The sequence below is a fragment of the Acomys minous genome, assembly GCF_964271855.1.
Source record: "Acomys minous genome assembly, chromosome: 15".
In the NCBI taxonomy this organism is placed as follows: Eukaryota; Metazoa; Chordata; class Mammalia; order Rodentia; family Muridae; genus Acomys; species Acomys minous.
Genome location: NC_140497.1, coordinates 95,849,227 through 95,866,890, shown reverse-complemented (window position 1 = coordinate 95,866,890; position 17,664 = coordinate 95,849,227). Strand labels below are relative to the sequence as shown.

At 47.1% G+C, this 17,664-nt stretch overlaps 1 protein-coding gene and 1 long non-coding RNA gene across 2 annotated transcripts; one reads left to right on the top strand and one right to left on the bottom strand.

Moving 5' to 3' along the window:
• Positions 1–121: 121 nt before the first annotated feature.
• On the top strand, positions 122–10,505 carry LOC311584876. The gene is made up of 3 exons (XR_014775025.1): positions 122–196; positions 8,851–8,984; positions 9,422–10,505. It is a non-coding gene; the product is annotated as an uncharacterized lncRNA (long non-coding RNA).
• LOC311584874 (10 kDa heat shock protein, mitochondrial-like) lies at positions 3,762–5,501 on the bottom strand. The gene has a single exon (XM_084759563.1). It carries the CDS (start codon positions 5,264–5,266, stop codon positions 4,973–4,975), a length of 294 nt encoding a protein of 97 aa, XP_084615689.1. The 5' UTR covers positions 5,267–5,501; the 3' UTR covers positions 3,762–4,972.
• Positions 10,506–17,664: the final 7,159 nt, after the last annotated feature.

Sequence of the window (17,664 nt, the reverse complement as noted above, 5' to 3'; positions counted from 1 at the left end):
GCGCGCCCCTCACGCTTCCGGAAAGCTGCTGCGCCCGACGCGCCTGCGCGACTCTTCCCGCGCCGCTGTCAACTGCACCTGCGCACTCTGCTCGGCAGCGCGGGGGTTGGGGGGGGCCGCTCGGAAGAGGAAACCGGGAGGTGCAACCTTGCACATCGTGGCTGCCCGAGACGTTGGGCTCTTCCTGGGGGAAAAGGTACTCTCTCCACCAAAAAACCAAAAAAAAAAAAAAAAAAAAAAAAGTCTGACTAACTGCTGGTCCGTTTGTGCCTTTAATCGTAGAGATGAGCAGTGTTGGTCAGTGTGTGTTGATCACTTAGCTGTGATGTAAACTAGTTTTCACTGGCTGAGCTAGTAACAGTGATGAACGCGGCAGACAAAAGCCCATCCCAATTGTGCATTTTTTTTTTTTAATGATCCACTAAGTCCATATTGTATGGGTGTTGGGTGATGCACTGGGTCATGCATGGGACTCCTACTACTGGTTGCATCCTCCAAAAACAAGGGATTCCTCTTGGCCTGGCAACTACCCATTGCCAGGAGCTCAGTAAGGGGTGGGGCCTGGACCAGTTCTGCATCTCCAACGGCAGCCATTGGACCAGATACTATCCAAGGATAGATCATAGACACATACCTGAGCTCTGGCCGCTTTGTGTTTGCAGTCTGAGCGGAGAAGGAGAAAGGGCTAACGGGAGACTGAGGAAAAAGTCACCCTGGGAGAGTAGAACCATAGGAATCAAGGAGGAGCGGTTTACAGTTACAACGGAGTGATCAACCGTAGCAGTGGCCACATGGAAGGCGAGGACACGGATCTAGATCTCTGACAGAAAGTGGGGCAGAAAGGTTGTATGTTAAAGCATGGTTTGAGAAGAAAAGATACGCCGGGGCGGTGGTGGCGCACGCCTTTAATCCCAGCACTTGGGAGGCAGAGGCAGGTGAATTGCTGTGAGTTCGAGGCTAGCCTGGTGTACAGAGTGAGTCCAGGTCAGCCAAAGCTACACAGAGAAACCCTGTCTCAAAGAAGAAGAAGAGGGGGAGGAGCAGGAAGAGGAAGAGGAGCAGGAGGAGGAGGAGGAGGAGGAGGAGGAGGAGGAGGAACTCCCTCAACCTTTCTATGACCCTAGGAAAGGTCAGAGGTGGTCATGGATTTTCAATATATATAGTAGTAGAGTAGTGACCCAGGTAATTTAAATTTGATTAAAATAAATGAAGAAACGTGTCCTCTTGAAAGAAACTAGGACTGCCTAGTAAATAGGCTTGGGCTTAATCCAGTGGGGCGTGTTGTTATTGCTGTTGGTTGTTCGTTTTCAGCGTTCCTGCAGTGCTGAAGGCGGAACCCAGGGCTCCAGGCACTCAAGGCAGGTTCTCTGTCCCATCTCTTGTCCTTATCTGCAGCCCTGTGCTGCAGCCCTGGTCCTAAGTGCCAAAGCCTGTGCACTGAAGGAGGGAGGGAGCCAGGGGACAGCTAGCTCTCTTTCGCTCTGGGCTGTGCCATGCAGTACCAAGCTCTCCTACGTTTATCTACTTATTAAAAATCCGTCTTTTTTGGTTGTGAGTTACTCCGCTTTGGTAAGGACAGAATCCCCTCGTATATGCATTTGGAATCTGGGTTATATAGAGAACGCTGAGGAAGTTTACCCAACCTGTGTGAGTCCAGGACAGCCAAGGCTACACAGAGAAATCCTGACTCGACCAACAACAACAACAAAAAATCCTCACAGAGCCAACAAGAGACACAAAGAACCAGGAAAACATTAAACACAGTGGAAGCATCACCACTGACGGGATTTGAGCATTGCCCAGCAGATACAGCACTGGTCTTTAGCCAGAAAGGTTTCTAGAATTAGTAAGGAGACACTAGGTACTACCGCACCATCTGTAGGTGGTCGTGTGCATGACCACCACCCTAGTGACACCCTAGATGACAGCAACAGTGCTGCCGTGGGATGTCCATCCAGGTATGAAGAAACCAGAAACTAGCTCAATAAAAAGTCATCTAACAGGAAAAAGATTTACTTTTTATTTTATATGTATGAGTGTTTGCCTGGACGTGTTCACATTCGTCACCCGTACAAGCACAGCGCCCACGGAGGCCAGAAGACGGCATCTGATGGCCTAGAAATGGAGTCACAAGTGGTTGTGTGCCTTTCATAGGTGCTGAGAACTGAGTCCTGCTCCTTCGTAAGAGCACCAAGTGTTCTCACCTTCTGAGCTGTTCTATAGCCCTAGTTACCCCTACAAAACTGTTTCCCAGCTTCTCTCTTAACACGGCTGTCACACAAATAATTGAGTCTCTCTTGTATTTGTTTAATAATAAGCTTCACAGCACAATCCTGAGCAGTCGTTATTCTTAACCCTCTAAGCTAGTCTGGTTCCTCCCCCACCCCACCCCAGAGTACACCCCAGAGATACTTGCACTTTGTAGCCTTTTCTGTTCCAGCTCCTCTCCTGATGTCATCTGGGATCTCACCCCTGGCTGAATCCCCTACTTCTTCCTCTGACTCCTCCTCCTCCCATGTCTGGCAGGAAGTCCCGCCCTATTCTCTCCCTGCTCAGCTGCTTTTCTTTCTTTCTTTCTTTCTTTCTTTCTTTCTTTCTTTCTTTCTTTCTTTCTTTCTTTCTTAATAGGGTTTCTCTGGGTAGCCTTGGCTACTTTGTAGACCAGGCTGGCCTGAAACCACAGAGATCTGCCTGCCCCTGCCTCTGCCTCACCAAGTGCTGGGATTACAGGTGTGCACCACTATGCCTTGCAGCTTAGCTGCTTTATTGGCACAACAGGGGGCAACTGAGGAGCACTATTTATACAACATTGAGAGAAGAGTTCTCAGAACAAGAATTGCAAACAGGGGGGGAGGGGTATAGAAATCAGCATTTGAATTCACAATAACCTTATGCCTCTACTCCTGAGTAAGTTTTTGTCTGTGGTGTTAGATAAAGGTGAAGTGGAAGTTTCTGGTCTCTTTGAAGACTCAGTTGTACCAGTGATTTTTTTTTTTTTGGATGATGTTTTCATGTGAGAAGGCATGATGTTTTTCTGGGAGCAGACACGTGAGAGGGTGAGTGATGTTTGGAAGGGTGGAAATAGAACCCCACAGGCAGTCGGAGAAGGATTTTGCATTGCTATCCTGCCCTGCAACACTTCGCTGGTCTTTGCTGATCTTCACTTCAGAGATAGAAACGGTCCAGATAACCTCTTGTGGCACTCTGGCTGACTCTGGCCCCCTCCACTGACTTGGGTCAATTCAGCAGAACCTTGTGGTTTCTTCTGGATTGTTCCACCACTACGGATTCATGTGACTGTTTGGTGTTGGCTCTCAGACTGGCCTGCTGGTATCTTGACAATGCAGTGGTATCAGCTCAAGGAACTATGTCTAAACAGGTCCAACCCCCTTTTTCTTATTAACACTCTTTCTCCCTTTCCTCTGGTCAGTGGGTTAGAAGTGAGGTTGAAGTGTAGGTGTAGAAAACCTAAGCTTTTATAAAGGTCTAACCTTGTTCTTTTTATAAAGTGTTATTTTGTGCACGAGGCAACAAAGAAAATGCTTAGCTTAAATCCATTTTAAACATACAAATAACATTATTCTCTACAGTTAGAAGACATTCAATTTTTTGACATTCATTTTTGTCTTATTATTTTGTGACATAGTTGAAAAAGATGCAAATCTCGGGATTAAGTTTGAAACAGCTTCTTAAAAGAAAGTCCGCTTATTATAAAAATGATCTGTCATCTGGTTTGTTTATCCATCCTTTTATGCAGCATCTGTGGGTAAATATGACCCAGTTTCAAAAATTAAAAACATGAAGAGTGGGAAGTTCTGGAAGAAATATCTTGAAATCTGGCCACTCGAAAAAGAAAATGAAAACAAAAACCCAATGCCGTGACTGCACTGAAGGTGACGACAGTTCACAAAGAAAAGTTTGCATGCCTCCCCCACCCCAACATAAATATGTCAAACCCTGGAAACATGTTTCATTCACATTTGAAAACTCCGGAACATCCCTAGGGCTGAGAGGTCAGGCACGGAGAGCCAGGATGGCGGCTTCACTCCCAGCGGCTGCCAATTGTTCCGCTGGCGGCGTCAGTTCAGCCATTGCTGTGGGAAAACAAATAATGAGGCCACAATGGCTTCGCTTCAAAGCACTTGTTGTCTTTAGAAGGGATTGTTTTAAGTTTTGAAATATTCCTAAAAATTCCAAGGTCAAGGTCTTCCTGTTGGTGCCCTTTTGCAGAAAAAAAAAAACATGCTTACAAGTCACATTTTAAAAAAAGAAAGCATATCAAATCTTGATTTAAACTTTTAATATTCTTGTGTTTTTAAATTTCAGCTTACTTTAACTTACAAAATTTTAATGTGTGAATTTATTTAATAAATTGCTTACTTATTATAAATAAAATTTATTTAATAAACTGTTGCCTATCATGAAGGCAATTTATTTGAAACATGAATTTATACAGTAAAACAAATTTATACAATAATTCTAACTGAAGCTTATAGCTAGCGTTTTCCAGAAGTAGAACAATTACCTTCTTGGTTTTAGCTTTTAAAAATGAAAAAATTTCCCAAAGGAAAAAAAAAAGTAAAGTTAGCCTGTAAACCCTGCCTCCAAAGCAATAATGTTGCACATGAAATGAAGACAGAGGTCTAACTCTCTCTGAAGCTTTAAGCAGAGTGACAATTCTCTTTAGTTTGGTGTTGGACAATCACAAATCTCTGAGAATTAGAGACCAAATTGTGCCAGGACATTTCCAGGGTGCTACCTGTTTTTTCACTCACTGCAAGTTTTTGTTTGTTTGTTTCCATTTACATTATTTTATTTGGAAATGTTTAACAGTACAGTGAAACTGAACTTCAGAGACGGTAAATGTCCTCAGTTTGTTATGAAAGGGAGAAAGCGAGATTATTTACATGATGAAATGGGTGAGCGCATCAGCAGAATGGGCAGAGTCATGTGACACATTTCAACAGCGACTTCAGGCCACGTACTTTCCAAGGATGTCACCATCTCTAAAGAAGAAATAATCTTTGTCATCTAGAACTATATTGATGCCTCCATATTCTGGAAGAAGAACTTTGTCTCCAACTTTCACACTGACTGGCTGAATCTCTCCACCTTTTCTTTTCTTTCCCGATCCCACAGCCACTACTTTTCCTTGAGACTTTTCTGGAAGCATAATGGCACCTTTGGTTACAGTTTTGGCCACACTCCTTTCAACCAACACTCGGTCGAAGAGTGTAAGAAACTTTCTAAACGCTTGTCCAGGCATGACTTGCCACCGCAGCACCGGATTCTGCGTTCAGGCAGCCTCTAGGAACGTCGCTCAAGTGGTAGAGTGCCGGTCTAGTGTGCGCAAGGCCTCAGGAAGAACGGACGTTTTTAACTGTTTTGTAAAGTATTGAATTTTTAAAGAAAACTTTGTGTTGCATTAAAATGGTTCGAAATCTAACTTTTAATGTCCGTAAATAAAGTTTTATTAGAACACAGCCTTACTCGTTTGTTGCACATACTTCCCTCCACTACTCCCCCCTCCCGCCCCCACCGCAGTAGTTGAGTAGTTGAGTAGTTCAAGATAAAATTCAGAGTGGATATTTGGTCTTGTTTGTGGGGTACACATGCCTGTGGGTGCGTGTACGCTCGGTGTTTGTGGGGTACACATGCCTGTGGGTGCGTGTATGCTCGGTGCCTGTGGGGTACACATGCCTGTGGGTACGTGTACGCTCGGTGCCTGTGGGGTACACATGCCTGTGGGTGCGTGTACGCTCGGTGCCTGTGGGGTACACATGCCTGTGGGTACGTGTATGCTCGGTGCCTGTGGGGTACACATGCCTGTGGGTACGTGTACGCTCTGTGCTTGTGGAAGGCTGAGGACATCCTTGGGTATCCTCAGTACCATTTAGCTTGTTCTGGGCACAGGGTTTCCCATTGGCCTGGGGCTTGACAATTAGGCAAGACCAGTTGGCCATTGAGCCTCTGGTATTCGCCAGAGAGAGTTCCAGGACAGCCTAGGTTGTTACACAGTGAAACCCTCGCTCAAAACACAACACAACAAAACAAAACACAAACAACCAAAACAAAACCGTGAGAAGGAAACCAACCCAGGGCCTCAATTCTCTCTGTTTCTTCCCTCCTTCCTTTCTTCCCTCCCTCCCTCCTTGCTCTTCCCTTGTCCCTCCCTCTCCGCCTCCCTCCCTTTCTTCCTGTATTTGTTTTATTTTGAGACAGGGTATGGTGATTTGAGTGAGACGCCTCCACAGGCTCGGAATACTTGGAATCTGAGTACTCCATGCCCAGTTGGTAGCGCTGTTTGGGAAGATTCAGGAGGTGTTGCCTTGCTAAGGAAAGCAGTCTCTGGGGCGCTGGAGGCCCAAAGCCACGTGCCAGTCCTAGCTTACTCTCTTCTTCCTGCTTGTGACTCCAGAAGTGAGTTCTTAACTGTCCCTGCGGCCATGCCTAGTGCTTGCTGCCGTGCACCGTGAGGGCGATGGACTCGCATCCTCCCGGACCTGGCCACCTAGAGAGCCCCTCCCTTCTGGATGTTCTATCACAGCAATGGAAACTAATATAGGGGCCTCATGGAACTCAGGCTTGCCCGAAACTCACTACACGGCTGAGGATGACCTTGAACTCCTAACCCTCCTGGCTCCAGCCCCAGGTGTTGGGATCACAACAGCACTGTGCCTGGATTCAGGGCTCTCTGAAGGCGAAGGCGAAGGCACGCGGAGCTGCTCTTGCTGCTGCTTGTGTAGCTGGTGATAAACTGCAGTAAAGCAAACAGAATGATTAGCCAATGGCTCATTCAGTGGCAGTGGTTCTAAGCCTTAACAGTGCAAATGCTACATTGATACTAATACCTTCTTTTCTCTCTTGGATTTTTTACCTTATGCATATGAGTATGCGTGTATGCATGTATGTATGTCTGCGTACCACATGCAGCAGTGCAGTGCCCGTGGGGGTCAGAAGAGGGAGTCAGATCCCCTGGAACTGAGTTACAGATGGTTGTAAGTGGCCATGTGGGTGCTGGGAATCACACCTGGGTCGTTGGTGAGAACAAGGTAACCACCGAGCTTTCTCTCTAGCTCTGTGGCTGATATTATCCAATACAGTCTTATCCCCTCTGGTCAAGTAGAAATTAAAATGTCACATGATTTGAGAATAGAGCTAAGTTGGGATAAACCTTTACAGCACCAGACGTTGCTCTGAGTACTACAACGCTATGATTAGACCTTCCATACTAAAAAGACTGTTGCTCCGAAACAAGGACTTTGATCTCAGACATATACAGGGAGCCAGTGGGGGACCAAGGTCTCCTCAAAGATCTTGAGTTGTATTCTTTGTATGTGAGTGTGTGCACATATGTGTGGGGGAGCAGACACGTGTTTGTATGTGCGTGTGAGTGGAGTCCAGAGGACATCCTCCGGTCTCATCATCGCTTGCATTTTGTTTTGATGAGACACAGTCTTTCACTGACCTCTAACTCTCCAACTAGGCTAAGCTGGCTGGCCACCAATCCGTGCGGTTCTGCCCATTTCTGCCTTCTTACTAGTGGGACCACAGGTTCACCACGCAAGCCCCACTTTTCTCTTAATATGGTTCTTGGGATCCAATTCAGACTCTCAGTCTTGTGGGACAAGAGCTTTACCAGTTGAGCCCTCTCTCCAGCTTTAAGAGCGTGGAGCTCCATCTTGTGTCGCCATGACACACCCAAGGAAGTAGCAGAGTACCTTCTTAGATACAGCGTAAAGCAGAACATCTCAAATATCAGCCTGAAATTTAAAACTGGAAGCCAAAATACATTCTGGTTTCTGATCCTAGAAAGAGACGACCATTGTCTAAACACTGCTCTGCCTGACAGAAGCCACGTCTCTGGAACGGTGTTAGGCTTCAGTAGCCAGACCTCTGGTCATGTGAGTCACATCTGGAACTTGTCAAAGCCAGTTAACTTTACAAGATAGCTCCTTGTAGCAACACCCCTGGCCAGGGCACGCCTTCTGTCACATTTCCGCTGTTGTTTCCTCTTGAATAGTCACTATGAATACAAAAGTGAGGGGAAAGTTCCCTTAAACCTCAGGTTGTGCTTGGGAGGAAAAAAGGGGGGAAAGATGATAAAGTCGCCATAAAAGCAGCCCTTAACACTCAGCATTCTAGACTTTTTAAAGCAAACCTTGAGTAGGCAGTTACGGGGATGAATGTGTTCATGTGGTCTGCCCTCTTCTGTGGTAAACATTTTGTATCTGCTCTGCTACAGTATGAGATTAGGAAATCCTTTGAACAAAAGTAATAGAAGGAGTATTCAGTTGTAAGTCCTGCCAAGCCTGTGGCATTCTGTAAGAAGCCAGAGTCTGAGACTCTTTTGACTAGACTCCTTAGTCCCAGCATGGCTGCCGTCAGTAACTCATCAGAATGTTGAATCGAGCAGAGTTCTTGGGTTCACAGCTCTTTGTGCTGCAGTGCTCCAGCAAGCCTCCTTGGCAGACAGTGAACATAGGGCAGCACTTTGTGACTCAGGTCAGGCCCAGGAGGGTCCACCCCATGCATTCGGAGAAGCTGTGACCAGGGACTCTACCTGTGTGGTTCATGACACCATGGAGAGCAGGCACGCCCAGTAAGGTTGTTGGTTTAAACACTGCACAGCTCACTCTGCTCCTCCTATGCCCCAGAGGTGCCTTTTGGGAAACGAAGCTGTAAGCATGCCTTGCTGCCGGTCCACGAACCAGTCCGCTCTGAGTTTTTCTCGTTGCCTCCCCTTCTTTCTTGGCTTTAGGGAAAGGATTGTTGGACATTCCCCGCCCCATTTCCAGACTTCCTTTGCACTTATAACTGTTTGGTATTATTTCCTCTTCCTGATCCCAGGGTAATCTTTCTACCTACGAAGCCCACTTCCTTTCGTGACCAGCAGCGTGCAGCACAGTGGACATTCACCCAGAGTCTGGAACTGCATGTATCTGTCCCCTGTTTATATAACTAGCTACCTGACCTCAGGAAAGGTACATGTCACTTCTGCTCCAGCTTTACTTTATTAAAAAAATAACATTATGAACACCCCCACTAGCTTTCTGTTGCTGTGATATTAATTTTATCACAAACATAGTGATTTAAACAAACTAGGCTCTAAAAGTTGGAAGTCCTGAGAGGATGCTCAAGTATGGGCTGGTTTTTTTTTTTTTCATATTTTACACTTACTCTTAGCCAAGGGGCCAAGAAACGATGCCTTTTTCTTTTCTAGAGACCACCTGCATTCCGTAGGAGCTCTTTGTCTGCATCCACAAGCACACTGCATTCTAACGCGCATCCACGCACTCCACTTCCGCCTTCATCACACAGCTCTCTCTTACTTGACTTTCCCACTTTTGTTTGATTCTAGACTAGATAATCTATGCTAATGTCCTCATCTTAAACTTCTTGGTTTATTCATGTCTGCTAGAACCTGACACGGAGCTGGGGAAATCTCGCTTGGCTCGCATGAAGAGAACCACCTGGTCTTCCACGGTCCCCAAGGGCTGTGCCAGCTTACAAGACTGCATCCCATCAACTCCCAAGTGACAGGCAGTGGGGCAGCTCCGAGGCCCGAAGGCCAGAAGGAAATTCCTCTTACACGCTGGGAAAATGTAGACTGTGTATTCCCCGAAAAAGGGTCAGGAGCCCCCAGAGGGAAGTTGTGTGATATGACCTCTGCAAGCTAGAAGCCTGGCCGCGTGGGAACCAAGGGGTCGCTCTAAGGATTAGCAAGCTCTTCCAAAGGTCCTGAGTTCAATTCCCAGCAACCACATGGTGGCTCACAACCATCTATAATGAGATGTGGTCCCCTCTTATGGTGCACATGCAGGCAAAATACTGTGTATATATGATAAATAAATAAATCTTAAAAAAAAAAAAAAAGAAAGAAAGACAAAGGCCGTGCTTGTAGGGGAAAAGAACGTTCATTCATTTAAAATTCAGAGCAGCTGCAGTTTATCTAGGCTAGCAAAGATGTCTGTCTTGGGGACACCAGGGACCTCAGCAGGTGCCACCGAGCAGTAAGGAGCTCCAGTTACTGAGTTTCTCCTGGGTTCAGGACCAGATGCTTGGGACTTAGCAGTTGTTGTTTTTTGTTTTTATTTATTTACGTTTTAGGTTAGGTTCTCACCATGAACTCGTGGTGATTCTCCGGCCTCAGCCTGTGCCACCATGCCGGCATTATTTTACCTTTAATTTTCACATTGCTCCATTCTACATGTGCTACTTTGGCCGAAGTTTTCCTCGTGTTTAAACTGGAGCGATCATGTTGCTGGCAGAAGTGAATTTGAAAGTATATCCTGGCAGGCGCGGCGTTTAGAAGTTCTTCCCCAAAAGCACAATGCTAGGGTGCTCACAGCACAGAGAAATGGCTTACCAAAACAAAAACCAAACAATTTAGATGTAATATGAATAAATTAATAAAATGTATTAAACAAAAAACCAAAAAATTAATCAGATTATTTTAAACTAGAATTTAATGTTACATATTTTAGGACATGATACTTCCTATAAAGGGTACTTCTACAACCAGAATGGGCCTTCTATAATTTGTTTGCTTTCTTTATTTTGCTTTTGTTTTTTTTTTTTTAAAGGCAGGGTTTCTCTGCATAGCTCTGGCTGTCCTGGACTCACTCTATAGATCAGGCTGGCCTCGAATTCAGAGATTCTCTTGCCTCTGCCTACCAAGTGCTGGGATTAAAGGTGTCACTCTTGTGGCACTGCTGCCACCACTGCCACTACCACCGCCGCCGCCGCCGCCGCCGCCGCCTGGGTTGTTTTTTGTTTTAACAGTCTCACCTATACAAAAGTAAGCTACCATACCCACCTGAAATGCACTGTCCCTTTCTAGCACTGTCGCGCTCTTCTGCTAACAGTTTCTAGCCAATTGACGGGGTTTACATACGTCGCGTTTAGACTTGTATATGTAAGTGCACCTGCAGGCTCTGTGTCCAGCCAGGGGGGACTCCGGGATTCCAAAACAGAACTTTCTTGCTGTATCTTTTGGGAGAATCTGAATGCTGCATCCTCACCCGGGAAGGACCGGGAAGGTGGAGGGGTGACACGGACATGCGCCTCGGCCTGCTTGGCCCAGTCTAAGGGCGTTGCCTCTGCATGTTACTACGTGAGTTTTGGAAGATTCTGTTGGTTGACCTCCTTTAAAATCTTTAATTTTGTGTAGATAATGTTCATTTCAGCTGTATTGTTAGGAAATATGATTCCTTTTCTCTTTTTAATGTGTGCCAGGAGTACCATGAATGTCGCAGCCATAGCTGGCTGGACCAGATGCATTCGGCTAAAGCCTCCTCACTACCGTGGCCAACATTAGGAAAATGCTTATCATGACAAATACAACATTCCTGATTGTCTGGGCAGCCACTACGTCCACCAGTACAGGAGGCGCTCCAAATTCTAGGTGCTCTGAACGCCTGAGAAACAATTCCCTTCGCTACTCCAAATTCCTGCAAATTTTGTTACTAATCTCTGTAAGTCTGTGTGTGTCTCCTATTTAAGTCAAGAACTTTCTTCCCCTCAGAAATAATACCTCAGACGGGAGGCACAGGCACTCCAGGCAAGATCATCCGGTGGCTGCCTTTCAAGAGAGTCCACAAGATGGATTATCTTGGCGGGTTCATCAGAGCCTGCGCTCTGGTTCTCAGCCTACAGATTTAGAAACTGGATTTTATCCGTCCAGGAGACGGAGGCAAGCAGACCCGAGTTCAAGGCCAGCCTGGGATAACACAAGTTTCAGGTTAAAAAAAAAAAAGCTTAGGCCCAGGCATGGTAGCACACGCCTTTAGTCCCAAACAGTCATGGTAAAGTTAGTTTGTAGAAGGAAGCACCCATATTTGAAAGTGATGCCTAATTGAGTGGCAGAAGAGGTGACAGATCAGAGGTGGGCTGGCAGAACAGCAAGCAACCTGAGGGGCAGTGTTACCAGGACAGTAACAGACAGGCTGCGGAGAGAGAGAGCCTGGGTGAATGCGCAGGAGGGAGAGGGGGGGGGGGGGAATTAGAGCAGACCACTGGGTTAGTGTGAGAAACACACAGAGCAGTTCTGGGCTGAGAGAGAAGCCATATTGAATCAGTCAGCTGAGAGAAGAGCTTGAGCCAGAACAGCTGAGTTGAACCAGGCAGCCCAGAGCTCAGAAAGAACAAGTAAGGGTGAGCTTATTCAGCAGTGAGTCTCAGAGGCTGATCGTGTTCCAGGCCTGGGTTAGAGTGTACGGAGGCCAGGAGCTTCCAGGACCAGGCTGAGGTTAGCAGGAGGAGACAGTCAGCCTCCAGGACAACAACTGAAACAGGTGAATAAAGTTACTTTTACAACCGAAGAACGAAGGTCCAAAGTACTTTGTGTCTGACAGAAGAATGCTGTGAGCTCCTACAGCACACAAAACATTGTTTTACCTCACCGTACTCGGCAACAGCACTGTCCAGAGGACATCAGATCCTAGAGGCAAGACATTACAGCCGCCTTCGCAATTCAGCCCAGGTTACTGGCACCTCAGAAAGGCTGGATTCATGGATATAGTAAATAAACTTTTGAGTATTTTGTAATTCCATCAGCCCATGCAAAAATAACTGGAATGTTTTTCCTTCCTAAAAATACACAGTTGCTGGTATTTTAGTTTAAAAATAAAAATCAGGCCATGAAGGAGGTCAGACTGGTTTGATGTGATTTTTTTTTTACATAATCCATAAACCACACAATGAAAATTGTTCAGGCGTACATAAATCAAGCTAACCAAACATCATCATGAATTTAGTATCACCAACAACACGTGCGTGCTGAGATACCATATTCCATCATAAATTGGCCCCCAATGCAGTCCGCCTGCGCCCCTCCCCCCACCCGTCCCCTGCCGTGGACCATACAGCTGAACCGCCTAAGGAAGAGATGCTCAGGGGAACTTGCAAGGCCAGGAACAGGGCCACCGACCCAGCCCGCAGGCGAGAGGGCGCTGTGGTGGGACGGAGAAGTGCAGACCGAGCAGGCCATCACGTCGGAGGCGCTCCTCTTGAAAATGTCCCTGTATTTGTAATTCTTAAGTCTGTGCCTTGTCCGCAGCCAGCTGGCCAGGTAGAATCTCTGATGTAAACTGAGCCGGCCCACATGTCTTGAAAATCTGGAATTTGGGTGAGACACCTAGTTACGCCTGAAATATTCCCGTGAACGAAGGTGCTGCTAGTTTCGAAGCTGTGTTGTCCACATGGATATAGAAACAGGGAAGCTTTGAAGAAAAGTAGTCCTGGCTTTGAGGGCTTATTTTTTTTTTCTCCTGCAATTCTAGAAGGTGAGTTTTGAAGGATGCTAAGGTTGGTGCTATGGAAAGAGGCAACATCAGGGATATCATTCACGGGCATGGAGGGCATGGACAACGGGGGTGTGGACAAGGGGGGGTGTGGACAAGGGGGGCGTGGACAAGGGGGCGTGGACAAGAGGGTGTGGACAAGGGGCGTGGACAAGAGGGCGTGGACAAGGGGGGCGTGGACAAGGGGGCGTGGACAAGAGGGTGTGGACAAGGGGGCGTGGACAAGGGGCATGGACAAGGGGGCGTGGACAAGGGGGCGTGGACAAGGGGGCGTGGACAAGGGGGCGTGGACAAGAGGGCGTGGACAAGGGGCGTGGACAAGAGGGTGTGGACAAGAGGGTGTGGATAAGGGGGCGTGGACAAGGGGCGTGGACAAGGGGCGTGGACAAGAGGGTGTGGAGTTACGGTTTAGAATCTAAATAAAAATGCATAGTGCTGGAGAGGTAGCAAACCTGTCCCTGTAGGAGGCCCTGGCTCAGTTTATAGCTTCCAAATCCTGCGGCCCACACCCTCCTGCAGCCAGCCGCAGGGATCCAGTGCCTCTTTCTGGCCTCCATGGGTGTCTTCACTGATATGCACACCCCACACAGAGACACATACCTACACTTCTAATTAAAAAGAATATATTTTTAAAATACATAGGTAACAGAAAGTGGACGGAGATTAAGTTCTGGGCTGGCCTAAGTCTAGCTCAGTAAGACCCTGCTGCCACCAACCAACTGACTGACCGACCAACCAACCAACCAACCAAACAAACAAAACCAACAGGGTGAGTGTCTGGACTGTTGCTCAACAATAGAGCTCTTGGTTGGTATGGGCAAGACCCTGGGTTATGTCTCTCACAACACACACACACACACTCATGCACGCACGAGTGCTTTATACATACTAGACTGTATTAGAGTTTCTTTGATCAAACTAATGTTAACTCATGTAAGTTTGCCTTATAATGGTTAAGTTTTAGTGTAACTGATTTAAAATTTTTTTTCTTAACATTTTTATTTACATACTTTTTTTTTCCAATGTAGAGGTGTTTTGTCTGCATGCATACATACATACCAGAAGAGGGCATCAGATCCCTTTATAGATACCATGTGGTTGCTGGGAATTGAACTCAGGACCTCTGGAAGAGCAGCCAGTGTTATTAACTGCCGGGACATCTCACCAGCCCCTAGCGTAACCAACTTTTAAATTTTGATTTACACATGCCAACTGGAAAATATAATTCCAAATAACCAAGATTTATCAACTGACTGTTGATCAAGCAGCTGTTAAACACCAGTTACTCTGTGCTGAGGACAGAAATACAAGCACTTATGGGGAGTCTCAACCCACTGGGGAATAGACACAGGGTGGTTTTCCTTTCCCTCCTGCCTTGCTTTCTCAGCAGCATCTCCAGCAGAGGCATGAGTTTCTGGCGTCAGACATTCAACCTAGCTATCTTAAATGCCAGCCTCATCCTTTTTGCTTATAAAGCCTGCGCTTTCCTGTGACGGAAGAACCAGGGCAGAGGAGCAGCAGCCTCCTTTCTGCCCTGTGCCTGCGCATCCTCCCCTGGCTTTCCCGGCTTGAGGACGGAGAGGAGAAACGAAGCAGAAAAGGTGTTATTCCTTTTACTTGGTTGAACCCATTGCTGAAAATCCTGTGCATGCCTGCTTCTCTCAGAAGTGTTTCCTGGGCATCTGTGCCCTCCCTGTAGTAGGTTTCTAGTGCCTGGTGTCTGTGGGGACCCTGTGGGGTACTGTGAAAGAATTACGTCGTCCTCTTACTGCTGGCATCCATTCATCTAGCTAGGGCACCCATGGCCTCACTGCAGGCCTTCTGGACTCTGCAATTCGTCTATGCGAAACATGACTTCTTGCAATGCCTATGTGAGCAGACATCTCTCTGCCCGCAGCTGCTGGCTCGGAGGTCGCAGAGTGGGCTAATGGGGCCACCGCCTCGGAAAGCGTCCACCCGAAGGGTGAGATTCCGCTTTACGTGTGTTATGAGCACCTTGAACTCTCTCGTCCTGGCTCGGTGGTGCGTGCAGCATTGGGTGTTTCTGGATCCCAGCGCGGAGGCTTAGGTTGGGGTCAGAAAGAATCTCTGCATTGAGAAGAGAGAGTATAAGTTAAGCTTCAGGGAGAAACGGCGTGGCGGGGCAACAAAGAGATGGCGAGAGAAGAAGTGGGGAGAGGGGAGAGAGGCGGGGTGCGTGAAAGGCCCCTTTAAGTGTCCAGGTGGATACTGATAAGCAGTCCGGGAAAGAAAGATGGCTATTTGTCAGGGTTTGATTGAGAGGCCCTGGGCCAATGAAAAGGGTGCACGGGTGATTGTGGATGGCCACCAGCATCGACCTCAGGCCTCCTCATCCATGTGTGCACACACGTGCTCCTGCACATACTTACACACACAACACCTCCATGGAAATGGAGAGAACAAGAGCATTTTCGTGTTCATATCATACGGAGGGGCCAACTCCTTTAGAATACACGAGTGAAGAGACACACTTTCTATGGTGAAGTCTCTTAAGCCGACTAATAATGCAGCGGCGCTCGCCGTGTGGTCACTGTGCTGGGCTCTGCTGTGTAAGCGCAGTTCCCCCACCACAGTGTTTCAGGTGGCTATCGCTGCTTCTGTTTTGTAGGTGAGAAAACCGCAGTACAGTGGCGTCTGGGAGCAATGAGCCGCAACACAGGAACGGACACAGGGGCTGCAACGCCCACACGCCCAGTCACAGCCTGTGTCTCCCCACAGCCCTTCTCCGAATGACAAACTCAGTGAGAAGTTAAAAACAAATCATTTGTTCACTGAGCGAAATCTCCCCACGTCTAGCAGAGGTACCTGGGTAACTTTCGCATGGTGATGCTTCTGTGAACAGACAGAAGAACTTTATAGGCTCTTTATACATTTATCAACATGAACTTGTTAAGCATCTACCATGTGCAAATTTTGGAAAACATTATTTCAGATTGTAAGTTCTCCATAATAGAATTTAGACAACTTGACTTTCTTTTTTGTGAGAAATCAAAATCTATGAACTTTTCAGCCATAAAGATTAGAGAATTGAAAAGATCTATTGTGCTGCTTAGGTCAAAAGCTAAATATAATACAATATCTACTCGTTTTTCATCCACCTCCAATAACAAAAAAAATTGGTTTTGAGGACTTATAAGAAAATTATTTTAAACCCTGAGATGAAACAAAGCAGCACACGGAGAGAAAACTAAATCCAAGAGCTTGGCAGAAGCCTACACACATCCCAGCGGCAGGCAGGAAATGCTCCTGTGAGCCCAGCAGTTGATGAGCTGAGACCCGGGGACCTAAGGCAGCCATCAAAGCAGGGATCATCCAGAGAGAGCCCAGTGACCCACCCATCTCCTAAGGTGCGGAGCTTAAAACATTAAAGCCGAGGCCGCGACTCAGAAGGTCTGCAGCTGTGGTGAGGAGACTGTGCTGCAGCTGTGGTTTAGCACACCAAAGCCGCTGGCTCCCTGAAGCGGCCTTCTCCTACCCCACCCCTCTGTTCCGAGAGCGCTATGATTAAAGGACTCCCGAACAACAGAAAACCAGCTTTGCCGATGCCCTCAAATGTCTCTCAGAGTTGTAGGAGATACATTTTAGAAGAAAAGAAAGACTTGTTGAGGTTTTAAAAAGTAATGAATGACTACCACCTCATGACCCTTTGGCTACGTTTAAGGGTCGAAGTTACAAGTACACTGTTTGATATTAGCTACATTTCAGATGCACAGTTGTTCATTTTATGAATTCCCTCACCAATTCTTGGTTTTTTCGAGACAGGGTTTCTCTGTGTAGCCTTTGCTGTCCTGGACTTGCTTTGTAGACCAGGCTCACAGAGATCTGCCTGCCTCTGTGTCCCCAAGTCCTGGGATCACAGGCGTGCACCAGTGTGCCTGGCTATATTATGACTGTCTGATACAAAAGTGTGTGTGTGTGTGTGTGTGTGTGTATGTGTGTATGTGTGTGTGTGTGTGTGTGTGTATGTGTGTATGTGTGTGTGTGTGTGTGTGTGTGTATGTGTGTATGTGTGTGTGTGTGTGTGTGTGTGTGTGTATGGAGAAATGCCTGGCTGAACATGCATTGACTCTTCTCTGTGCTGGAGACTACACGCTGCATATTGAGGTAAACTGGAAAGGGCTCCATCTCCCTCTCAGATGGACGAGGCTGCCCTCCTCTGTGACCCTGTAGAGCCTGCACGTGGTCCTTTCTCGCTTGGCCCACCCATGCGTTGCACTGCTAGTGTTTGCTTGTATGTCTTTTCTGAAAGGCACTGCTGCCTCTGCATAGGCACGCAGGGCCATGGCAGGATCTAGCTGGTGGAGACCAGTTGCATTTTAGGGTGTGCCTCAGACACAGC